Source organism: Hoplias malabaricus, chromosome 15, assembly GCF_029633855.1.
Source record: "Hoplias malabaricus isolate fHopMal1 chromosome 15, fHopMal1.hap1, whole genome shotgun sequence".
NCBI lineage: Eukaryota > Metazoa > Chordata > Actinopteri > Characiformes > Erythrinidae > Hoplias > Hoplias malabaricus.
In genome coordinates this window covers 30,537,278-30,563,690 of record NC_089814.1, presented here as the reverse complement: position 1 = coordinate 30,563,690, position 26,413 = coordinate 30,537,278, and the positions used below count along the sequence as shown (strand labels likewise).

General features: G+C 40.2%; 1 protein-coding gene and 1 long non-coding RNA gene across 3 annotated transcripts in view; one reads left to right on the top strand and one right to left on the bottom strand.

Moving 5' to 3' along the window:
* Positions 1 to 19,814, bottom strand: part of rad50 (RAD50 homolog, double strand break repair protein) — a 35,685-nt gene extending 15,871 nt beyond the window's left edge. The window contains exons 1-15 of one of the 2 annotated variants that reach the window (XM_066645809.1): positions 19,748 to 19,814; positions 17,972 to 18,117; positions 17,207 to 17,290; positions 16,939 to 17,093; positions 15,683 to 15,868; positions 15,048 to 15,252; positions 13,890 to 14,018; positions 11,766 to 11,931; positions 10,809 to 11,002; positions 7,976 to 8,182; positions 6,384 to 6,566; positions 6,145 to 6,302; positions 5,749 to 5,924; positions 4,481 to 4,718; positions 739 to 928 (exon numbers count right to left, since the gene is read on the bottom strand). In XM_066645809.1, the coding sequence (XP_066501906.1) occupies positions 739 to 928; positions 4,481 to 4,718; positions 5,749 to 5,924; positions 6,145 to 6,302; positions 6,384 to 6,566; positions 7,976 to 8,182; positions 10,809 to 11,002; positions 11,766 to 11,931; positions 13,890 to 14,018; positions 15,048 to 15,252; positions 15,683 to 15,868; positions 16,939 to 17,093; positions 17,207 to 17,290; positions 17,972 to 18,100 (2,400 nt within the window). In that variant the 5' untranslated portion in view covers positions 18,101 to 18,117; positions 19,748 to 19,814. Of the gene's footprint in view, positions 1 to 738; positions 929 to 4,480; positions 4,719 to 5,748; positions 5,925 to 6,144; positions 6,303 to 6,383; positions 6,567 to 7,975; positions 8,183 to 10,808; positions 11,003 to 11,765; positions 11,932 to 13,889; positions 14,019 to 15,047; positions 15,253 to 15,682; positions 15,869 to 16,938; positions 17,094 to 17,206; positions 17,291 to 17,971; positions 18,118 to 19,136; positions 19,165 to 19,747 lie in introns of those variants that run through there. The other variant, XM_066645811.1, reaches the window with a different exon arrangement.
* A 158-nt stretch (positions 19,815 to 19,972) lies between these two features.
* On the top strand, positions 19,973 to 23,441 carry LOC136668340 (uncharacterized). The gene is made up of 5 exons (XR_010795493.1): positions 19,973 to 20,183; positions 20,856 to 20,947; positions 21,041 to 21,088; positions 21,729 to 21,884; positions 22,977 to 23,441. It is a non-coding gene; the product is annotated as an uncharacterized lncRNA (long non-coding RNA).
* Positions 23,442 to 26,413: the final 2,972 nt, after the last annotated feature.

The following is a 26,413-nucleotide window of genomic DNA, read 5'->3' as shown; positions in this document are numbered from 1 at the left end:
AAGAAAGTATGCCGCAATGTCCATTTCAACTTGCCTCCCTAATAGCACCAAAGGCTTTTTGTGGTCTTTTGTCACGTCTCAACAAGCTTTTCCCTCTTTCCACTACCTCAGTTCCCCTGCAAAAAGGAGCCAGTGACATTGCAAAACCAGCAGCAGTGGACTCTGAAAACCACAGCAACAGCAGCAGTAACGCTAAGCGCAATTAACTCATTGTGTATTCGCATGTTGTTGTTTTTTTTTTTTTGGACTGAACCCAGCTCCATGCCACAGTTCTTACAGATGATCAGAGTTGTTTTGTTGTTTCACGTTCGGTTCTGGCTATATTCCTGCGTCGCCCACCATTCCAAAAAGAGTTTCAACCTCTTCAAATGACCACAGCGTAATTTTACAAACCAAATGTGACGACTGCTCTAACTTGGAGTCTTTACAGATGGCTAGTGGAGGTCAGCAATTCCTAGTGATTGACAAGTCTCTCTGGCCAATCAGCGCTCTGCAAAGTTTCCGCCTCATGTTTAGTACCTACTCAGCTTGGGGCAAGCTGGAACAAACAGAGCACCGGCTTTCAGGGACCAGTTACTAGATTTGTCCAGTGGATAAGCAAAAAAAAGCTGATCTGAGTAGGGACTATGCAGTGGGAATGCGCCATTAGGTGTCAATATATGTTTGCCATATTATACACAATGTATGAAGTACTGAACCATGTTGCAATGAGTTAGAACCGCAGGATGCTAGTCAGACCTGGTAGCGGTCCATGAGGGAAATGTCCTGCAAGCAGGCCTTGGCAGTGTCCTCCTCAGACATCAACATGGACAGAAGGGTCTCTTGCGCCTCTATGTCGCCCTTCAATTTCTCTATCTCACGGTTCACACTCTGGAGCTTATTCCTCATCTCCGGCAGCTCCTTCTCCTGCAGCTCCGCTAAAGACTGCCTGTGTAAACAGCCACACAGCAACACACAAAGACACAGTTTTTTGTGCATGTAGGTATTATTATTTTATGTATATTATGTATTACGTATTTAAGAATTCAACATTAATACGCAAAAGTCTCCAACCCACTGATCAGTGGTTTGTGAGAGACCACACTTCAATTATATGATTTCCAGTCAAAAGTGCATTACATTTCTAAGGGAGTTGTTGTTGTTTTTTAGTGTGTGTACATAAACTTAAGCATTACTACGACTTCTGTTCTACTGTTGATATCAGATGTTTTAATCTCTAGGAATAGTGATGTAAAAGTAGGTTGCATTTTCTGAATTTATACTTCTCTTGGTCACACTGGATAATGAAAGTTGAGGTCTTGACTCTGTGGTGTCCCATCCATTTTTCTGAGAACATCAGGAACATCAGAAGCTTTTTTTTTTTGTTGATTTCCTTTTCTCGGTAATGGCCCCTTGACATTTACACAACCTTTACAACCAATAACTCTGATGCATCATCACACGCTGGAGAGACAGAAAGTCTCACAGTTTTAAAGCAAGAGTAGAGCTTGACGTTCTACTGACTCTCAAACCTGAAATGTTGCAGTGCTCTGTATCTGATGGTGACCATTTTTGTGGTCTTGGATGTGTCGATATTGTCAAATGTAATTGGGTTATTTAAACACACATTTGTAGGTCATCAAATCTTTTTTTTTATGTAGTAACAGTGTAGATAATGTTACACATATTACAATCACAGTTTCAGTTCATAGCTGAATACAATTGTAACATTTATACTGAAGATGAAAGCACTTTACAAAGGATTTATACTCTTTTTATTGTTTTGGGTGCGCAATTTGCAGAGAGCTCCAAACACCATTTCCAAAAAAGTTGGAGCTGTGCTGAAGCTGTGCAAAATGTACATAAAAACACAAAGCAATTATGTGCAAATCATTTCACCCCGATATTAAGGGCAATTGTACTATTCATGCCTATGTGCGATTTAAGCCCATTTTCAGATTTAAAGTCCAACTAAATAAAAAAAGAGATAATCATTTCAAGCTACTCATTATTTTAAACAATCCAGCAATTTGCTACATTCATATAATTTTATTTAATCAACACCAATCAAATTTGCCAATGATGAGTTAGCCCCAATTAAGTGCTTGCTGTCTCTGGAACTATTTTCAGCCAATAATTTGGTACATTTTCCTTATGTAAATAAGAGATTAATGTTTTGATTTTTGTTTTAAGTTACAGAATAAAATGTTGATTTGTGATTTATTTGGAAACAATAAATATTGATATTGATATGGGCTTATTTGGAACACACATAGGCTAAAAATTGTGCTACGGTAACAATAAAGTCCATGCCAGACTTTTGAAATATTTAATAAAATATTGCCTAAATATATACTTAAATGCATGATAATTGAATACAGATGTCCTTGGCCACTTCCATAGACACAGGTTTATAAAACCCAAGCGCCTAGGCATGCATACTAACATTTGTGAAAGAATGGGTCACTCTTAAGAGCTCAGTGAATTCCAGCGTGCCACGTGTGCAATAAGTCGACAGTCAACTGTCAGTGATATTACAACAAAGTGAAAGTGATTGGGAACGACAGCAACTCAGCCACAAAGTGGTAAACCACAGAAAATGATAGAGCAGGGTCAGCGGATGCTGAGGGGCATAGTGCAAAGAGGTCACTAACTTTCTGCAGAGTCACTCGCTAGACATCCAAACTTCCCAAGGCCTTCAGATTAGCTCATGAACAGTGTGTAGAGAGCTTTGTGGAATGGGTTTCGCTGGATGAGCAGCTGCATCCAAGCCTTACATCACCAAGGGCAATGAAAAGGACGTCACTAGACACAAGAGCAGTGGAGATGTGCTCTCTGGGGTGACGAATCACGCTTATCCGTCTGGCAATCCAATGTACAAGTGGGTTTGGTGGTTGCCAGGTGAACAGTACTTGACTGACAGCATTGTGCCAAGTGTAAAGTGTGGTGGAGGCGGGATTATGGTGTGGGGTTGTTTTTCAGCAGTTGGGCTTGGCCCCTTAGTTCCAGTGAAAGGAACTTTTAATGCTTCAGCATACGAAGAGATTTTGGACAATTTCATGCTCCCAACTTTGTGGAAAGAGTTTGGGGATGGCCCTTCCTGCTCCAATATGCCATTCTTTGTTTCTTTTAATGCGAGAAGAGTCTACTAATCAAGTTAGCACTGCGCTATTTCCCACTGAAGAGCATACAGCTACATAAGCATAATCACTTCTTGTCTTGAAGGTAAAAGCTCATCATGAGATGCAGGAGATATCAAATTCCAAGTTAATAGTGATGCAATGATGAATTATTAGTTCTAGAAAGTCTGTAATTGCTATGTCAACTTTTGCTTTCCTAACAAACACATTCATAACCAGCAACAAAATACAAAACCGAAGGTATATATTTGCTTTTTAAAGATTTATGTAATTTGACCATTTTTATGCTTACGTGGCTCATAGCTATTTTGTGTTTGACATATATTTAAAATAAGGAAATGACTTGATGCTTAACAGCTTGTTTGAAGTGCATATCCTGCATGTTCACAGAAAAACTGAAAACCACAACAAATAATATATACTACAAAAAGACCACACAGGATGCTACACAGATAGCCAAGTGAATTTCAGATGAACCTTTTGACATCTTGTGGGGCTACGATATGAAATATGTAGGATTGCAATCAAGTGACACAATGCAGAATTGAAACGATCTGTGTTGTGGACACTGAGAATATCACATTCTGTTTACTATGCCACTGAATGCAGTTGCATTGTTTGAACATCAGAGGTCATAATCGTCTTAACTCCCATTAGCACATGGTTAAAAAGTAGACCATTCGAGGTTTCTGGGGATGTGTGATGTGTAGGACAAAAAATTCACCTGGAATATTTTCTTGTTTATCCCACGGGAGCTCTGACTTCAGACACTGAGAGTCGCTGATTTGAGCTCCGTGACTACTCCATGCGCCACGCTCACTTCCCATACCAACACCAACACAGCACTAGGCGCTCACAGCCATCAAATGACCAGAGTGTTACTGTTTACTTAGATTTCAAATTAAAGTATGGCAAAGCTGATACAATAGCACTACTGTTCTTTTTTTTTTTCATTCAATAATTGGGGACTACATTTCAATATTTTATACAAGTAATGTACACAGTATTTAGCATTCTCTGTGCTTCAGAAATAAAAAGTAATGCTGAATTGAATCAAATCATGAGCAAAGTGCACCCTTACACCCTTGAAACATGCAGAGAGGAAAAGGCTAAACACTATAGAAGGTCTGTGGATAGCAGTGAAGAAAGTAGACAGGGTATTTAGAAAAGTAAGACAGGTTTAGCTGGAATAAGCTGGTTTTCCTCCTTTAAATGACCTATCAGAGTCTAGCAAATGTAAGTCTTAAAGGCCCCTCTTGTGGAAAAGAGCAAAAAACGCACACTGTTTCTTCTCAGCTACAAGTCTGCACGAAGCACTGGCGTTTAAGCTCCGAGGTTACAGGGTCATTTCAGCTACTCACCTGACAGGTTTGAGAGCCATCATGTCATCTCGCTTGCGCTCCTTCCTCTTTAGGTCCTGCTCGGTGTTCTTCAGCTTGTCTGGAACCAGGCGCAGCTTGGACTGCATATCATTGATGACATCTTGCAGCTCAGCCTCAGAGGGGAATATGCGCTGGCAAACTGGGCAGCAGGGCTCACCCTCCTCAGTCAGCTGGCTGATGAACTGAGTGTACACAGCTGTAGCACCAGCCAGCATGGCTGTTTAAAGAGGCATGGATGAAAGAGGAGACAGAGATGAAAGGGAGAAGTTAGTGTATTTTCATCTGGAGAATAAAAAATGAGCATGGCTGTCCCGAATACCATTAGTAGTCGCATAATTCTGTGAATATGTGTCTACTTTAAAATCCTGAGCCTGTGCTGCAGCTCCCGCTAACACGCTCCATAACTCGCACATACACGGTGTGGCTAAGGGCACAGAGTACACAAGTTAAGCAGAGCTTTGTGGAGGTAGTCTGGTCTGACAAAATGAACTGTAGCTTCGCCACGCTTCGTTGTAAGTAGAATGTTGTAGGGTGTTAGCCTCCTTTAGACTACATTCAGGACTTTTATGTTGACAAGGCTGAATATGGGTGAAGTGCTGGGGGAGCACAGCGTTTTGTTGTTTTTTTTAAACCACTGTAGAGCCTGAATATAGATGGAGTGGAGCGTTGCCTTTATCGATAGCCACATTTATTAAAAATAAATAAATAAATAAAATAAATAAATAAACGAATACCCAAACCTCAAAATTAAAAACCGAATTCCTACCCAATAAAGGAATATCCAAGCAGCCGAAAATTCGGGGCTATCCCTAGTGATGAGATAACATTTTAAATAGCCTCATTTAAACTGACAAATTTATATAAACATGTTTTTTAAACTTTACATTTTTTTTATTGTTACAATGACACATTTATTTAAAGCACACTTAAAGGAGACGTTAAAGATTTCAATCAAAAAACATTTTTGTAAAATTCTGATGATGTCTACACACCATTTGCTAGCTCTCCAATATGTGTTTACGAAGTCCCGGTATCAGTAAAGTCCAGTCCAGTATGTTAGGCAACCGGAGTGTTTTAGCCAACTGAGAGACCTCCAAGCACGAACTGAGACGAGGATATTGCTGTGTATTTGCTCCATGGGTGGGTAATATTGGCGTATTTTTACTTTTTCAAATTACTTAACTTGGAAATGTATCCAAATTCGGGAGATGACTAACTGTGTTATTCTATTCAGAGGTCCTTCTTACCTCTCTGCTTGGAGCACTTCTCCAGGTCGTCCTGCAGTTTGCTCAGGTCTGACTCGAAGTCCTGACTGCCGCACACATTGAAGAGCTTCTCCTCATAGCTGGTCAGCTGCTGCTCTTTCCTGCGAATCTCAGCTGTAAAGTGACTCTTATTTTGTTCTTTGGAGGCCAGGTCTTTGCTGAAACATAGCAGACAGTAGCAGTGGTTTGAGTTTGCAGCCTGCAGATGTGTCGCTGCATGTAAAATCGATATCTAAGGACCTAGCGCTGAAGCTCAAAAGTAAACTACTTCTGCCGATGGTAGACTGGAAAATTGTATGAATTCAATGAGTGGTCTCTGGTCAGCCAACGACAATTACCATCCATCAACAAGATGAAATAACTACTTATTGAACTCACTTGAGCTTGCCCAGCTTCTCTCTGATAGAGTTGATCTCTCTGGATTTGCTATGGATCCAGTCCTCCAGCTCTCTCTTGCTAGGGAAGTGGCCCAGCAGAGACACCAAGTCTTCATTGTGTCTGGACTTAATCTTCCTCACTTGTTCTTCTTTATCTGTCTACAATCCATAAGTAAAAGGGTATTAAAATAAGGTAATGTAAGCAAAAGTGCTGTATACACACTGTATAACAGTCCTCACCTTATCCTTCTTTAGCATGTCCATCTTTGTGCGTGCTGTGGTGTGCATGTTGAGAGCCTCCATCTCCTGATCCAGTCGGCGCTGGGCCTGGTCCAGTTCTGCCTTCTCTTTTTGCAGTTCCTGCACTTCTGCCTTCAGACTGTCCACCGTAGAGCTCTGTACTGCATTATCCAGCGCTCGCTCCTACACAGTTATGACTCAATATAAGTCTCAGTCTGTCAGCCATCATGGGCCAGAATACGTAGAGCTGACTGTCAATAGCTTCAGGCTAAAGCCCCATCCACACGGATCTGTTCATTTTTAAAATGTTTTTTCTTGTCTGTGTTTTGGCCTCTTGTCCACACAAAAACAGCGTGTTAGGTCAATGAAAACAGAGGTTTATAAAAAAAAGATTTTCTCCACCGCATAGACGAGAGAAGAGTGATGTTTTCGGAAATGTTGACATCACACATCGTGCCTGTCTCTGGCTGAAATTCAAATACCTCCTCACTCCCTACACAGTGAAGTACATACGTCGTTAAACTACAATGTACATGCAGCTAGATTTCAGATTCCCATAAATGAATAAACATAAATGATGCTGTGTTAGAAATATATAATACACTATTAAGATCTAGATTGAGTAATTTCATAAATTGCGTAATGCACTACATAGGGAGTATGAAGTAATTTGGGATTAGCACCTGTGTTTCTCTCATGTTTCGTGGTGTTTTGATGCCTCTCTTTAAGAGGTACCTACAGGACTGGTGTGATAATGCAGCCGTTTTCCTACTCGTCTGGACAAAGACATTTTCAAAAACGGAGAGGAAAATCACAGTTTTTAAAAAATAAACGAATCCATGTGGACGGGGTCTAAAATAGTCAAATGTTCGCATTATTAGCATTATTAATATAGCAATATATAATAGCATATATTTGCATGATTATGTATTTTGTTGACATTCATATGCTTTGCATTCTCTTCAGTTTTATTAAAGATTTCCCTTTGTAAAATCATACCCAGCTATGGTTATTTCAAAATGTATACGACATAAAATGTAGCTTTAGTTTCTAAGAGAATATCAAAAATGAATAAATACAAACAAAACTAGGCCTGTCAATTAATCGCAAAAATTAATTGCAATAAACAATATTACTGTTGTTTTAAGACCATTTTATGCCACTGATATAATCTGTTAGAGCGTAATTACCTTTTAGCAAACTCTAATTAATAATCAAGAACATTTACATAGTTTAGTCGGAATATAAAAAATAATTAAACGTCCAAAATAAATAACACATAAACAAACATCGACACCACAGCCCCAGAACCGAGACCAGAGAAATCTAGACAACAACAGTGAGTGATAAAAATATTGGTGGCAATTATTTTAACGTAACCAAACCCACCAGTAAACACAAAGTGCAATATTAAAGTCAGCAAAAATGATGCAAATGAAACATTCAAGACACACCATTGGCCTGGATGTGTTAAATAATAATAAGCACATATTTATACCATATTTCAAAGATAAACATTTGTATTATAAGTATAGACAGGCATTAAACCATAGGAACGGGTTAATCAAGGGCCATATGAGTGAAAAGCTTACCGCTTTATTGAGCTCGGTCTCCAGCTCCTGCAGTCTGGTGGAGGAGCCTTCGAGCTTCTGCAAGTCTGACTTGATGTTCTTGAGCTCCTGCTGCTTCTTGGCCTGTATGTCCTTTTTCAGCTCCACGGTCCTCTCCAGGCCGGTCTTCTTATCGCGAATGTCATCAATGCTCTGCTGTTTCTGGGTCTCGTTCTCTTGCATGTCAACCTGAAAAAAGGTTTATCCGTTATCGTATAATTAAACCTAATGACATCTGTATTACAACAGAGGCTGTGTATAAAAGAGAAAGGCTTGAGTTAAAATAACTGGCGTGACAGTTGCGTATACACTAAGTTTGAAACCCCTTACTTATACGTGAGGGAAGGAGTGAGACAAAAATTATTTTAACAAATTTAACTGAATGAAAAATTCCCAAACACTGATTTCTCAAACAGGGCGGCATGGTGGTGCAGCAGGTAGTGTCGCAGTCACACAGCTCCAGGGACCTGGAGGTTGTGGGTTCATTTCCCGAGTGTTGTGTGTTCTCCCTGTGTCTGCATGGGTTTCCTCCGGGTGACTGTCTGTGAGGAGTGTGGTGTGTTCTCCCTGTGTCTGCGGGGGTTTCCTTTGGGTGACTGTCTGTGAGGAATGTGGTGTGTTCTCCCTGTGTCTACGGGGGTTTCCTCCGGGTAACTGTCTGTGAGGAGTGTGGTGTGTTCTCCCTGTGTCTGCGTGGGTTTCCTCCCGGTAAATGTCTGTGAGGAGTGTGGTGTGTTCTCCCTGCGTCTGTGTGGGTTTCCTCCGTGTGACTGTCTGTGAGGAGTGTGGTGTGTTCTCCCTGTTTCTCCATGGGTTTCCTCTGGGTGACTGTCTGTGAGGAGTGTGGTGTGTTCTCCCTGTGTCTGCGTGGGTTTCCTCTGGGTGATTGTGAGGAGTGTGGTGTGTTCTCCCTGTGTCTGCGTGGGTTTCCTCCGGGTGACTGTCTGTGAGGAGTGTGGTGTGTTCTCCCTGTGTCTGCGTGGGTTTCCTCCCGGTGAATGTCTGTGAGGAGTGTGGTGTGTTCTCCCTGTGTCTGTGGGGGTTTCCTCCGGGTGACTGTCTGTGAGGAGTGTGGTGTGTTCTCCCAGTGTCTGTGGGGGTTTCCTCCAGGTGACTGTCTGTGAGGAGCGTGGTGTGTTCTCCCTGTGTCTGCATGGGTTTCCTCCGGGTGACTGTCTGTGAGGAGTGTAAGTGTGTGAGTGAATGTGTGTGTGTTGCCCTGTGAAGGACTGGCGCCCCCTCCAGGGTGTATTCCCGCCTTGAGCCCAATGATTCCATGTAGGCTCTGGACCCACCGAGACCCTGAACAGGATAAGCGCTTACAGATAATGAATGAATGAATGAATGATTTTTCAAACACCCCTTAATCCTCAAAAGTAAAAAAATACGGAGAAAAATCAAATGTTATGACGGTGTTTTGCATTCTGACTGACGGCAGTATGCTTTGCTGCAAAATCTGTTGGTAATGGTATGCATTCATTCATCCTTTCATTTCCTTTAGGGCTTCAGTCCCTGATGCAGACATACACCCGCAACCAAGCAGTGATCCAATACGTGAGAATTATGTTCTACTCTTCATAGGCACAGTATTTTTTTTTTCTTGCAATAGATACCTCTATAAATTATGACAAATAAGTTCAACCTTGGTCTCATCAGGCCACATAATGTAGTTTCAAAACGCTGTGTGCTTTTCTCCTAAACAAACAACACTAGACTGTGGTTCATTCCATTTGTTCCTAAGGACTTTTTAAAGTCCCGTGTTGTTTTTGTTTTGTTGCGTTCCACATCTTGGTAGTCTTCATGTGTCCACATTTCTTCCAGTATACAGGAGGTCCTTGGGTTACGTGAGTCTCGAGTTACGATGTTTCGTAGTTACGATACTTCTCCCATTTACTATATAAAGCCTTGTTTCGACTTAAGTGGTTTTGCGTCGTAAATGTCGTAACGTTAACTTTGTGTTTGGTGTGCGCGGCGGAAGAATACACGGTTACGCGGCTCGGGACCAAGGAGGATAGGTGTTAGGATAAGTGCTTAATATGTTCCGACTTCCGATGCACCGAAAATCGTTTTACAACGCGACGTAGGAACAGATCAACGTCGTAAGTCGAGGACCCCCTGTATTTGGATTATGGTGTTCAAAGATGCTACCAGTATCCCAAAACTCAAGATACTTTTTATATACTTTTTACATCCCACTCCAGCTCTATAAAACGTACATCATTTATTTCTGAGGGTTTCTGGCAGCTGTTCTCCTGACCCAATCTAAGTTATTCTTAGCAAACCACTCAAGACTACTCCTGAAGACTACTGCAAGCCTCTAACACCTGATGCCAGAGAAGCATTAAATGCTGGGCATTGTAAAAGCCTAACCCCTTCATTAAACATATTCAAGTTTAATATTCCAAAAGTTGATTTTGACCTAGAAAGGATCTGTTCTAACACAGATGTCCAAGTTTTCAAAGGAAAAACACCTATAAATGATTATCCAATATCGTTTTAAAGATTAATTGACTAATATAGGGACATTTTAAATTATTTACAAATAACCTAAGGCGGCTGCAAACATTTCCACTCAGCTGTAAGTGTATTACTTATTAACACTAATGGTTAATAGCTATAATTAAGTGTTAATGCGTTTTAATGCTTACTGGCTTTGCTCTTAATTATTTACAGACTCGGGTTCACTGTTAAGAAGTGGTCACACTTAGTTTACCCTTTTTTTTAGGATTTAAGGAGGATATTAAATTCAGAATAATGTTTATACAATATAAGTGTTTTATGAGATGCCACTTTCCCCTTACAAATAAATCCTTACCACAGTCTTGTTAAGGGCCTCAATCTCATGATCCAGTCTCTCTTTGACCTGTCTATGGAAGCTTTGGAGCTGTCTATCATTAAAAGGAGCCTGCTCATAGCCTTCCATTTCCAGATAAAATGCAAGAGACTTCACTTGAGCATCCCTGTTCTTTATATGCGATGCTTGCCTATCTGCTTCCATCTGGAGACGTCCTGCAATGAGCCAAAATACACATTAATATACAAATGCGGGGCCTTGAATAACACTGCAAAAAGCATGCAAGCAACTGCGGTTGTTATAATCCTTAGCCGAAGCAAGGCAGCATTATCTGGACAGGCTGTGTGACGTCACGTTATTTGATCAAACTGCTTAATAAACATTACAGAAAGAAATTGACATTTTAATGCTTAAAGCTTGCAAGACCGCTTTAAAAAGGTGGACAGATACAAAAATACATGCAGGTTACCTGGGTCATTAAGCCGAAATAACTATCTATACATTACAGAAACAAGTGCTGGCTTCTGGTCCCCAGTATTTGCCCAGAGAGGGGTGTAAAAGGACCCCTGTTTTTATGGTGAAGTCTGTTACAATTTTGAATAAATATATAAAAATAAATATTACACCATTCCAATTGTGGTGGAAGAGTGACCAATTTGTTGTTTTATTATTAAATTTGGATGTGTGTGAAAACGTAAACATGTCTAAGTACAGAAATAATATTATATTATTATATAGCATTATATAATAATGAAAAAATACTGCATAAGCCTTAAATTATTTTAATTTAGTTTGAGTATGCCTTGGAGATACTACATTAATGGAATACCATACTACAGGGTAGTTTAAGATATGCATGTTCTTCTCTATAATATTATTGTTTTTGGGTTTTTTAATACACACAACGCAAACAATAGACTGTTTTTGCAAAGGCTAAGTGATAAACATTCTATAAACATTGAAGCAATGATAATGCACCCTGTTCGATAAGCAGGTCTGACTTAAGGCGGTTCATTCTTTGACACTCGCGACCCGCCTTCTCCAGGTCCCGCTGACACTCTGTGAGTCTGTTCTCTTTCTCTTTCACTGTGCGCTTGTGGTTCTGGTACATCTCCTGCAGTTGCTCATCTGTTCCTTGGAACACCTACGTAGACCAAAGCAACAAAAACAACAATCAAAACATTACATTACTACATTTGACTATCAGACAACAAACTTATCAATAATAAGGGCAAGGTGCTTCACATCCTGAGCAAATATAAGGTTTAAATTTGTCAGAGGGTCTTTCCATATCAAATTTCTATATCATATCAATTCAGTCATATCATATCAATGTGTCTTGCCGAAAATGCAATGGTTAAAGGAGTGAATATGAAGCTACATTAGGGTCAAAAGTATTGTTCATTTGAAAAAAAAATCTGAAACTGAAAGTTCAAATCTTGAGATAAAATACAAAATACACCCATGTATTCAAAATTAAAGTAAATGTAGGATGATTTTTTTCATTTTAAATAGAATTTTGATTCAATTATTTTTAGACTTATAATTTGAATTTTAATTTTATATTTAATTTAATATTAATATCTATATATTTGATATTTCATACATTTTTTTTTTGGATCACAGGTCGTATTTTCACTTAGATCCTTATTTTTTTCACATTCGGATCCTAGTTTTTCAGTTTCAGAGTTTTGGACCTGATCTAGCATGGGAGGCAGGACATTAGCAGAGAGGGGCGTGGTATAATGACTGACAGCATAGCAATGAATGTGGAGGAACTTCCTCACTGATCTGTGCCCAAAAAGAAATGAAACTTAGAAAAAAAAATATATAAAAAATCTGGATCTGAAAAATAAAATCTGAAACTGAAAAATGAGACTTCAAATGTCAAAATATTAGGAAAGTGAAAAATGAAAATAAATTATTTAGTCAAAAAATTAAATAATTGAATCAAAATTCTATTTAAACTGAAAAAAAAATCACCCTACGTTTATTTTCATTTTGAATGCATTGTTGTATTTTTCAAAGTTCAATCACAAGATTTCAAATGAACAAAACTTTTGACCCAAATATAGCTCCATTAATCAACTGCATCATCTAACTTTGAGGACCTACTGCCCCCAACTGGATTAACCTGTAATTGCAAGATAAAATTAAACATGAAATAATCTGTGCACATAAGAATGTAAATGCCTTCTTGATTTAAACACAGCTTTCAGCTCCTTTTTAGTACTGTTACATTACAAAGTTATGGAAAATATGCCTATGTTTCATGAAATTGGGAATATATATTTGGTCATATTTTGCACCTCTAAAAGCAGCAGTAGCAAATCTGACAGCACTGTCGCCAAACTAGAAGCACATTAATGACTTGCAAATTAATACATATAATTATTGTCTTAGGCCCTGTCCACAGGTATAATTAAGGTTCATTAAGTCATAAAACTACAACTTATACATTTAGACAGCAATACAGATTCCCACATATTAATAAAAATAAATGATGTCCTAATTAGAAATATATAACGTACTATTAAGACATAGAATCAGTAATTTCATGATCTGCATAGTGCACTACATAAGGAGTATGGAGTGATTTAAAATTAAATCTGTTTTTCTCATAATTTGTGGTGTTTTGATGGCTCTGTAAGACTTACTATGGCCACCTACTGGATTCGGATGATAATGCAACCGTTTTCGTATTCACCAGGAAGGGGATATTTTACAGATGGATGGTGCCTTAATTTTTGTACAAAGAATAAATACCATTAAAATAATAAGTTGGACAAAGTTTGTTATTTGCAATTACAGTAAAATACTGTATTATCAGAATATTTACTGTCCAGTGTCCTGGCTGAATAAATGCATCAGACTCCAAACAGCTCCTTATGATGGACACTGCTCCTCCAATAGCAACTTATAGTTAAAAAAGATTTTTAATGATTTAGCAGCTTTGCAAACTGTCTTTGGTAGAAAGTTCTTGTTGCTGGCGCTGACATTTAGAGTGTACTATAAACTGATATCTGTCCTCCAACTGTGACAAACATTGATACTGCCTTCTCTTTCTCTTTTTAGAATCTAGACAGAATTTTAAAGTGTTACCTGTTCCATCTTCTCTTCTAATTCTCGATTGTCATCCTCCATCTGGTTCTTTCTGCTGTCCAGAGCCTTAATGTCATTATCCAGTTTCATGACTTTGCCAAGGTTATCGTCAATGTCATTGAGACGATTCTAAAACATTTACAGCGAACAGTCAAAATGAGAAACACTGATGTAGTTAACAAAAAACCCTGCTTAAAATATTAAAGAATATCAACTTTAAATGTCAACTTCATTTTTGCATTTTAAAAAGTAAGATCAACTTTTCTGTGGAAAATAAATACCTTATCATCTACCAAATAAAGAAATGTGTATGTATGTTTTTTGGTGACAAATTCTTTATTCATTCATTATCTGTAAGCGCTTATCCTTTTCAGGGTCGCGGTGGGTCCAGAGCCTACCTGGAATCATTGGGCGCAAGGTGGGAATACACCCTGGAGGGGGCGCCAGTCCTTCACAGGGCAACACACACTAAAACATTCACTCACACACTCACACCTACGGACACTTTTGAGTCGCCAATCCACCTACCAACATGTGTTTTTGGACCATGGAATAAAACCACAGCACCTGGAGGAAACCCACGCAGACACAGGGAGAACACACCTAACTCCTCACAGACAGTCACCCTCTCTGTGCTCTCTGTTTTCGCACTGAATCATAGCTTTTTGATTGTGAACTGAGGCGTTATAATGTTTATAGCCTAAAGCAATTTTATAGTAAGATACTTTGGCCAGATTCAAGAACTCTATCCTCTGGAGTGGTGTTTTTTTTCCTGCTTTTAACACTAATATGCAGCTGTAATCTCTCTGATTTGCATTCAAACACATATGCAACCTGCTGTGGGCTCAAATGCTAGTATCAATTCCTCCTGCATATGAACCAATAAACTTAGACACTTGGATGTTAGAGGAATTCAAATTGTCAAGTAACGTGCACAAAAACCCAGTGAAGGCAGAGATCACTAAAATCATGAATTCTACTGTTTTTCACAGCAAAATATTATTAAACAGGAAAAAGATAAACCCATTCTGGGTTTTTCATGACCATGAATCTGCGAGAAACCTAGTGATGCGTGGTGCATAAGAGGCTGATACATATTAAAATACTCAGATATAGAGAACAACATTTCTTTAGCTTAAGCTTAACTAAATGTCTTACCTCCATTGGGTCAATCTGATTTTCAATCTTCAGTACACTCTCCTTAGAAGCTGCCAGCTGGGTTTCTTTAGTGGACAGTTGATCCTTGATCTCCTGAGCCTTCTCCTTGTTCTGCTTCAGATATTTTAGCTCCATCTGACAGGTCTTGACTGTGTTGGACTGCTTCAGCCTCAACTGCCGTAGGGTTTCCAGCACCTTGATGTACCTGTGGACATATAATCTAAGTTGAATATGTGAGGACTTGTGCACTACCAGTCAATTCAATAACTGATCGATTGTCTGTAACCAATTTATCTTTTTCAGGGTTGCTCTGGGTCCTGAGCCTACTCGCAATCACTGGAGGCAAGGCAGGAACACACCCAGGATGGGGTACCAGTCCATCACAGAGCACCACACACTTCCCCAGTCACACTGCGGTTGTGTCTGCCCCATTATAGGTGCAGCGAAATATTCTGACTTTGTTCTCTGAATTATACTGACTTTTTTCCCTCTGAATTCTTCCGACTTTAAACTCAGAATCATTCCAACATTATTCTCTGAATTATTCTGATTTTATTCTCACTTAATTCTTGGAATCTTCTTGTTTTTTTCAATGCTGTGGCCTTAAAACTCTGCCCTAGGATGATGATGATTACCTTGTTGCTGAGAAAATTTCATCAAACTTCTGTTTGAGCGCTTTTCCTTCACTGAGTGGCCAGTTAGACTCTTCTTGGTGGCAGAAGATGACATGGTTGAGGACAGCTTTAGAAACGCCCAGAGCCGAGATCATCTCACGGTCTATCTCTGCACATTTAGAGCTGAGGCTCACCTTCTCTCCATGCCTGATATGAACAACACAAGTCAAAGACTTTTATGAGCTGAAGGCAGAAATGAATAAGAGTTCATTCTGTAGTGTAACTAAACATATCTTGTTGAGGTTGATTGCTCTAAATGACGAAATGCTGGGAGAGCAAATGTCCATAAACTTTTGGTGATGCAGTTCCCATAAAACATTCTCATACCTGCTGCTTTCCCCAAATCAAAACAAGGTCAAAAGTGAAATGCAAAGAACAAAGAGGAGCGCAAATGGAAAAAAGAGGATTATTAATAAAATAGAGAAGCATTTCATTCATTCATTCATTATCTGTAACCGCTTATCCAGTTCAGGGTCACAGTGGGTCCAGAGCCTACCTGGAATCATTGGGCGCAAGGGAGGAATACACCCTGGAGGGGGCACCAGTGCTTCACAGGGCAACACACACACATTCACTCACACCTATGGACGCTTTTTGAGTCGCCAGTCCACCTACTAACGTGTGTTTTTGGACAGTGGGAGGAAACTGGAGCATCCGGAGGAAACCCACGCAGACACGTGGAGAACACACCACACTCCTCACAGACAGTCACCCGGAGGAAACCCACGCAGACACAGGGAGAACACACCACACTCCTCACAGACAGTCACCCGGAGCAGGATTCGAACCCACAACCTCCAGGTCCTCCTTCCCCAGAGAAGCATTTCTATTTTTCGTTTTTTTTTTTTTTAAAGACTGTCAAAGCAAAACTCTGCTTCATTGCTAGCCGTATTGGTTTTTCCATTCTCCATATCACTAGTAGTCTGGGGGATCCTGACTTTGCGTGGGCTAATAAAAAAAAAGTGGAGATGTTTCTGTGGTGGTGTTCTTCAAAGTAATTCAGAGCTACTAGAAATTACTAGAAATAGTAACATTATCATTTTCACATTCTTCCAATGCCATGGTAGACTTAATTACCATAATAACATCCAAACTTGATGAAGATCCATACGTTTACCTAAAAAAGGCTAAAATACAATATGAATGCTGCTTTTTTAAGAAGGTTCCAACATGTAAAACATTACAAAGATACAAGACAACAACAATAAGAAACTCACTTAATTCTGGTGATGACTCCTTCAAGGGTTTTGAACTCTGGGGCTTTTTTGCCCTTTTGTGTGCTTTGCATAGATCTCTGAACAGCTACAGGGTCCCCATTTACATCTCGGAACTGCAGGCGAATCTGGGCACGTACATCCGTTTCATGGGCATCCTACAAAACAATTACAGCCAGTATTTAGGTCTTTTTAATCATATTAGCCCCTCATGACATCAGTAATATTTCAGTATTTACCCGAGGGGGGGGGGGGGGGGTAAAAAGCATACCTTTGGATCATGAACAAATGTATTTCCTTTGCTTCCAGGTGGAAAATCTCCAGAAGTCACATACTTAAGGCATTCGATGATCGTCTGAGGAAAAATAACATTTTTTTACATTTTATTTAAGGGTTTAGATTAATTCTACTGTAAAAACACAGACAAATCTTATGCTGCTGAACTGATGCCACATTCAAAACGTTTTAAATATTTTATAATATTTTTGGAGCAGACGTGACACCTTCAGTTTTGGGAGCAGAATGTTTTGACTCAAACTACATTGAAATTCTATGATCTGCGATTATATCTGTGACTGTTATTCAGCAGATCATTGGATTTGTCGCTATCGGTTCCCCTTTCTCTTTACTTAAATAAATAAATAAAGTGTGTTGAAATGTGTTGTGCACCAGGAAACCCGCTCAGTTGATCGTCGATTTGTCGGCAGATGTCACTCTGGGACAACGATCTGAGAGTTTCGAAAGGTCAAATCAACTTTCTTCAAAAAAGTTATGCCATCACTAACTGTAAAGACGGAAAAATTGCAAAACTCAAGTTAAGGAGGAAGAAAAAATAAAAAAAAAACAAGAACAAGAAAACCCCCAACTTCGCCATTTCTGGAAAAGTTTCAAAGATAGACTCATGCAGAAGTCACAGAATATATCATCACTACTATCTATTTAAAAGCCACAGAGTGACACCCTGTTCATGATGCCAGTAAGAGAGAGAGAAACAAAGAAAAGTTTCAAAAGGTTATGCGCAATAAGAGCCACTAACCGTTTTTCCAGCTCCATTGGGTCCCACCAGCACTGTCAGAGGACTGAAGAAAGTAATCACTTGCTTGTCCTTGTCCTCTACACCAAAACTCCTCACGCCGAGGATGCTCATCTTCTCTATTTTGGACATTTTGAATGTTATGAAGCCTGTAGGCAAGAGAAAAACAGGTCAAACCGTACACCGCCATTGGCCAAAGCTAAAATTATTCCAACCTATAGATTACTTCACCAGAAAATGTTGTATCGAATACTGGAGCTGAAGAACAATAATGAAATAAACAATAATAAAGAGAAAAGGTATTTCTTAGACTTACTACCATTTTATTTATCAACAACACATACATTATTAGACACATAAGCACATCATTTAAAGCCATAGACCCTAGTGATAAATGTGATTGCGTATGGAAAGCCAGCTCATACATTTGTTAATATAAATTCTGATCTCAAAAGTTAGTTCACTAAAAGTGAGCTGAAGAACAAAGTTTGGTTCCAGATTTCTTCTCTGTTTGTGTGTCTTGTGGAGGTGCATATACATGGCTATGGACGAGCGGAACGAAGGCAATGCTGTGTAGTGATATCTAACCCACTTTTAAGATTTTCTTGCAAATATCTTAATATTTAACGTTCTTGAACAGAGATGTTTCTCAAGGGGTTTAATCAATGGCTGGTGGAGGAGCCTTGGTGGGACTATGGGTTATGTCACTGCCATGGATCACTCTCTGAATGAAATTCAGTGTGTTTTCCCCACTTCCGCTAAGCAGCCACTGGGCTTACGCTGGTGGGCTCCTGTTGGGGGTCCAGAGCCTAGGTGAAATGATATTGTTGCATCATAAACGACATCTGGTGTAAAACAGATGCCAAATCTACTGTAAGGCCGGAATGGTGGTGCTGGCTCACAGGGTTATGGGTTCAATCAGTGGTGTGTTTTCCCAGTATCTGCACGGGTTTCCTCCCACAGTCCCCAAACGCACGCTGGTGGATTTTTTCAAGAATATCCATATGTGTGAGAGTAACTGGGTGAGGGTGTGATTCTTTGTGATGGACCAGGGTCCTGTCCAGGATGTTTTCCTGCCTTGCAAACAAAAGATTACAGGTACGACCCTGAACAGGATAAAACATTTACAGAAAATGAATGAATGAATAAATGAATATGAAATGCCTACTTGGGGTATTTGGGGTAATAAGCAAGCTCACAACGTCTTATTCCCAAGACTAAGTGTTTTTAAAGCCTCAAGTGTCCAAGTCCTTTGTAAAATTTTTGTAAAATTGTGTATAAAACAGAAGTTAAACGGTTTCTTTTGGACAGTAGCTACTAGCTAAATATTTGCGTTGGTAAATACGGGTAAGTCTCTCTAAATTGTGCAGTTTTACTTCAAAGCTCCAGAGTTACAGCCTACTACCATACACATTATTAACATATTGCTTTTGTTAATACTGAAATGAGAAGTATTAATCACGAACAAGTGACAAAAGTACGGAGGTATCAGCTCTAGATTTTTTAAATGATGAGTTACGATGTGGTTCGGTAGTTACCGCGCACTACCGCCCTAGAAAGTAGTGATTAGAACGCTGTATCTGCCATTTTCAGCATATTTTGTTCAGTAGGAGTAGTTAGTTAGCCGGCTAGTCCGAGTCCTCACGTTTACACGAACTGCAAGCAACTTGCACAAACAAACAACTACTAACTCGCTCAAGACGCTTAAAAAAAGACGGTAAAACCAGTTCTAACTCGCACTGGTAACCGTTAGATGAACTACAACAAAAATCCCCATACTTCCACAGTGTTTATATCTGCTGCTGAACTCTCGGAGAGACGCTGCTTTCCCGCGTGTGACGTGACGTTCATCCGCCGCGCTCTGAAACTACAGATCCCAGAATGCATCAGCGCCGAAAGACACCTGGGTCGCATTCCAAAGCACATAATACTACACTCTTCACTCCGTACTAAGGCACGCATTATTGGCTGTAGCGCACTATTTTGGGCTCACTCCCGATGGCTCAGTGTGCTGTTTTGAACATACCCAGTGTCTGTAGTACAGCTGAGAGGACGCTGAGTGGACTAAAGTCCTGTTCCTCAGAGCCTAAGGCCTTCTCCAACTCTCTTAATTTTTCAAGTTTTGAAATTTTATAGCGTTAGCTATGAACACGAAGTGCTTCCAAAATACCAAAGCTCTGCAAACACCTGCTCCTTGTGCTGTTAGTACTTTTCTGTAAGTAAAGCTGGGGATATGTTTGTTTTGGTGTTGTAAACGGTGTTCTTGTTTAATACAGGCTGACTGAGAGACTAATATTTACATAATGAAGCTGAAGTTCCCAAAACTGGGAAAATACAACTATATTTCAGGTGTGGTCAGTCATATAGTACAGTAGTTTATCCCCCATCCTCCATTTGTGTGGGTGGGAAATAGAATCTTTGAACTGGGGTCTTCATTTATGAAACACTGTACACAAACCTGCCACAACATTATGAACACATCCTTGTTTCAACACTCACTGTCCATTCTCAGCTCCACTGGCCGTACAGGAGCAGTGACACTGACGTGGTGGCGGTGTGTTAATGTGTGTTGTGATCAGACACAGCAGTGCTGCTGGAATTTTTTTTCAGCACTGTAGAAACTGCACTGTGTAACTTTTGGAAGAAGGTAGGAATCTAGTTGTAAGTGTGTGCTGTATATGAGCTGATCCTGATTTTTTTCCTGCACCCTCAGATTTCCGTAGAGCCCCATGTTATATCTAGAATCTGCCAGATATAGACGCTTTTCGGTTCTTTGAAAAATCCCCACCTCAGGCTAAGTGTATAAAGAGCTTGACATGTTGCTCGAGCTCAGCACACATTCTCACGATGCTCAAATTGTGTAAATGCATTTTGTTCCTCTGTGTAGCTTTTCAGGACACGACTAGAGGGGATGACGCAATCCGTGAAATACTTGGCCGCCTCCAAAACCTCTCTGGCTACTCTAGTCTCTTCACCTTTGTGAGTACTGTACCTCAAAGCCTTGCAGTGGACAGCTTACCATTTTAAAGACGTGCTGGTAATGTTTGGTTTATGTTTTCCTCTATTTGTAAGGGCACAACCACAATCTACCTGCCAAACGTGTGGATGGATGACAGTAATGTAAGTTTCAGAGATCTACACCATAGCAGTAATCATATATCTCTAATAATAAAGGTGGCAGAAAAGGATTGTAATGAGATTCGATAGAAAAAAAAAACTTTTAAAGGAACATTATGTAAGATTTAGCATTTTTGCTCAGGGACTTCCCCTACAGTTCAGAGTGTAATTCATTTTAAACAGCACTTCCCTAAAAAGAAGAGAGTGGAAGGGGGTGGGGGGGGGCTGGATGAGTGCAGTGGTTTCCTACCCTTCTTGGAAAGTTACATAGTGCAATTTTTATAGTGCTGAGCCTGGAATATCCACGAAAGAGGCTCTATTCTCCCTATTACAGGCTAATCAAGCGTGACAGTGATTTTGAAACTGTAATTTTAAGTTAAAATACTACCTAGTGTTACTTTAAACCTTGATCAAGTTCTTTAACTTTTCAGCCATGTTTTTAAGCAACCAAAAGTGTTCACATCTTTGAAAGTTAAACATTATTTAATTATTATTATTATTTTTTTGAGATACAGAAGAGCAAACCTATATCTGCTCCTTCAGAAACTAGTCTAGCAGCAGGTAAAGTCTTGGTAAATGTCTATGAAATGTATAAATCCATTGTGCACAATCAGTGTATAAACAATGTGCTCTTATCTATCAGTTTTGTACCTGTAAAGAAGTAATTGCCCAGGAACTTTTGAAAACGCTTGTTCTGATAATGACCACTCACCAAGGCATGGCTGAAGAGCCCCGTACAATCATCCGACTGCTGCAGTACAATATTAAGTCACTACTTGAATACTCAGGAACAGGAACAGTGAGTCTCCTTTTTCCAATTTGTACATAGAATACATATGTCAACATTTCATTAGAGCATTAATTAGGGGATCTGGAGCCTAGCAAACCACAAACTGTAAAATAAGCCCATCCATTCTCTTTAATGTGGGCTACCTAAATCAGAATACATGAGATAGACAAGCAGTTCAGTACAACACTGTACTGCGTCTTACGTTTAGTGCTCACACTTCATAACTGTCCCGCCCCCTCATCCGCATCTGTCCAATCACAGTGCTGGACCCATGTTTATATAAGAGTGCAAAGTCAGAGTTAAATTGAGCAAAACAAACATAAGGAGTGTGGAGAAATAAGAACACAGAGTTAAAAACAGAAAACAAGGACAGAGCGAAAGCAGCTAAAAAACATGGCTTCTCACTGCTGTGCTCTCAGGGTTGGGGTGAACAGCGAGTGGCTCATTATCATTATTTAAAGCAACAGGTGCTGAACCAGCCACTCCCAACCCGTGCTGTTTAGACAGGGGACAATGCTGCTCTTGTGTTTGATCCTTGTGGTACTTTGAATTTCTCATGTCACAGATATTTAATTAAAACCCCAGAACTGTGTTCATTTGTGGAAAAGGGTTACGTCCCCTTTTTAGCAATTGGAATGCCACTGCACTCAAAATCAGAATGGCTCTTTTTACCCCATGGGCAGCCCACAAAATTGACTGGTTTGCTTGTAGTTTGTGGATTGATAGGAGCTCCAAACCTCCAAAGTAATGTGCCAGTGATGTGATTTATTTATTCTAATAAGATTATAAGATTCTTGAACATACAACAACGGATCTTTCAAGAACTGAACATTTTAACGTTTCTTAAGAGATTTAAAATGATTCTTCAGTGACATCAATCCAAAAAACCCTTTATTTTTAAGAACGTACAGTAATACGTACACATTGTCAGTGCAGAAGAAAACCTCATGTCTCCTTACAGATGAAGTAGAACACAAGTTTAAACACAGGTTTTGATCATTTCCAGCTGAACGCTTTATTGAAGAAGGTAGATTCGGTTTATTTTTTCACTGGAAACAATGTGTTCAATCCTATCTTATGTTTGTTGTCTCTTTGTGGAAGGGTGGAGAACACTGCTCGAGGGAGAAAATGCTGGTCAGCAGACAGAGAACTCCACACTCGATATTTGTGAAACAATACATCACATTTTTTCAAGCCTGGATGAGCAGATGTTTGACCAGTTGAGAACACAGATCCACTGTAAAAACATCATGTGCCACAAGTTGAGTTGAATAAATGGAAATTGAATGACGTTGGCCTTGGTTTACCTCACATTTCTGAGGGTCATATCCAAATGTATTAAACTGGAGGTGAGGGATGTTATTGCCGTTGCTCAATAAATGATTTGACTTGGCCCAAGTTTCTTTCCTAGAGTGAGTGGAATGGTACAGTCATGGGATTTTATTATGGGTTCCTAACAGCAGAGGGCAGTGTCATATAAGTGTGAAACCTGCTCATGTGTGGCGTCCATCACTGTATTCTCTAAGAATTCTGGGTTTAAAGTGGATTAGATCCAGCAGCACATCTCTTGATTAGTATATAGCACTAGTTTATAAGCTTATGGACCATTGTATGTGTATAAAAATGCTATTTATAAAAAACAAAAATTAATTATTACTGTAGTTATTTGTCTGCTCAATTAACAATGGCTTTAAATATTTTCATTAATAAAATTCTATTCATATATCAGCCTCTAAATAATGAAATGTACACTGAATAATCACTGGATTAGGAACATCTTCCTTGTATGTACCCTCACTGTCCAGGTTATCAGCTCTTGTACCTCTTTGTAGTTCCACATGTGCAGACTGTAGGCCACTTGTTTCTCTGCATACTTTTGTATCCCCATTTCAACATGCTCTTCAATGTTCAGGACCACTACAGAGCAGGTATGATCTGGGTGGTAACTCATTCTCAGCACCGTGGGAAAATAGTCCATCCATTCATTGTCTGTAACCACTTGTACAGTTCAGAGTCTTGGTGGGTCACAGGACGCAAGGCAGGAACACACACTGGAGGACACGTGCCTGTCCACTCACACCTATAGACACAATCCCCCTACCAAAGTGTGTTTGAACTGTGGGAGGAAACCCACGCAGACACAGGGAGAACACACCAAACTCCTCACAGTCACCCGGAGGAAACCCACGCAGACACAGGGAGAACACACCACACTCTTCACAGACAGTCACCCGGAGGAAACCCACGCAGACACGGAGAACACACCACACTCCTCACAGACAGTCACCCGGAGGAAACCCACGCAGACACAGGGAGAACACACCACACTCCTCACAGACAGTCACCCGGAGGAAACCCACGCAGACACGGAGAACACACCACACTCCTCACAGACAGTCACCCGGAGGAAACCCACGCAGACACAGGGAGAACACACCACACTCCTCACAGACAGTCACCCGGAGGAAACCCACGCAGACACGGAGAACACACCACACTCCTTACAGACAGTCACCCGGAGGAAACCCACGCGGACACGGAGAACACACCAGTCACCCGGAGGAAACCCACGCAGACACGGAGAACACACCACACTCCTCACAGACAGTCACCCGGAGGAAACCCACGCGGACACGGAGAACACACCAGTCACCCGGAGGAAACCCACGCAGACACAAGGAGAACACACCAAACTCCTCACAGTCACCCGGAGGAAACCCACGCAGACACAAGGAGAACACACCAAACTCCTCACAGTTACCCGGAGGAAACCCACGCAGACACGGGGAACACACCAAACTCATCACATACAGGCACCCGGAGGAAACCCACGCAGACACAGGGAGAACACACCACACTCCTCACAGACAGTCACCCGGAGGAAACCCACGCGGACACAGGGAGAACACACCACACTCCTCACAGACAGTCACCCGGAGGAAACCCACGTTTAAAACTCGAGCAGCCCTGCTGTGTCTGATCCACTCATACAAGCGCAACACACACTTACACAACACCACCACCATATCAGTGTCACTGCAGCGCTGAGAATGATCCCCCACCCAAAATTATACCTGCACTGTGGTGATTCTCTGGAGACAGGGTGAAAAGGGGATAAGAAAGTATGAAAAGAAACTGAACTACATGCTGTTATTGTAGAACTACGTAGCACTTCTCTGTGGTCAGTGGAGCTAATAAAATGGACAGTGTGTTTTAATAATAAGTGTATAATATTAATGAAAATTGACTATGAGTTTCATACAAAATGGATGACTCTGAATACATTCAGTGCTGCGGATTTCTCACAGCAGCTGCTCAAGGTCGACAGTGAGACCAGGGCTCATTACAGCTGAGCCTGCCTTGTGTACATGACAATTCATTGATTGCAACCTATTTTGATTCGAGAAGGTAGAAGTATACTCATCTGCACACAAAACAAGCTCAGCTTCTTATTAACACACACTCACGTACACACACATCACAAAAGAACAGGCAGGTGGAACGGAGGCGGTGAGTTATTTTGAGAAACTGAGGTGGGTTGAGGAGGAGTTCAAGTGAAAGTATAGCGAACAGAGAGGTGTTTGGCAGACAGTAGTAGACAGGGTTGTTCCACACACACACACAAACTCTCAAAGCAGTGTCACTGACATTACACTATTCATCCAACTGCATCCCTGTTTGTTCCACAGAGAGCCTGGAGTTTTTGAGGGTTTCTCAGTGGCATTATTATGGCAGTAGCAATGACATTACTATATACAGTTTTTATATAGTAGAAGCCATTGAACAATCTTTACAGAAACTGGCATATTCATTCATTCATTCGTTGTCTGTAACCCTTATCCAGTTCAGGGTCGCGGTGAGTCCGGAGCCTACCCGCAATCATTGGGAGCAAGGCAGGAACACACCCTGGAGGGGGCGCCAGTCCTTCACAGGGCAACACACACTCGCACCTACGGACACTTTAGAATCGGCAACACACCAACGTGTGTTTTTGGACCGTGGGAGGGATCCTTCGTTATTCATTGTGGAGTCTGAAGCTTATTATTTTAATATCTAAGCAGTTCCTAAAATCAATTTTATTTTATCTCTCACTCTCATTTAAATAAATTATAATGCCTCATAATCATAATTGAGCTACCAAGTACTACATATGTAAAATGTGTTCTCAAATTGAAATGACATTGTTTAATGCTGTCCATTTAATATAAAGCTATCAATTAAGCATTCATTTTATTGATTATACTGTCATTTTCTATTTAAATCCATGAAAATTAGCCAGCAGTGCTATTAAACAATGCAATGGCTGTTTTCTTGGTACTTTATTGCAAAAGCTAATTTATGGCAAGTTATGTTTTGAATGTGGTCAGTCTTTGCTGTGATTTTTAATCTTATTTTATTTTTTACTCCACATGCAGTGGGATCCCAACCTGAGTGCACACATGGTCCAAAGTGATGCTGAGTAAAATTAATCTTGCACATGTCTTAAAAATCTTAAATATTACATCATTCTGCTAGTTTTACTGGATTTTTTCTATGTA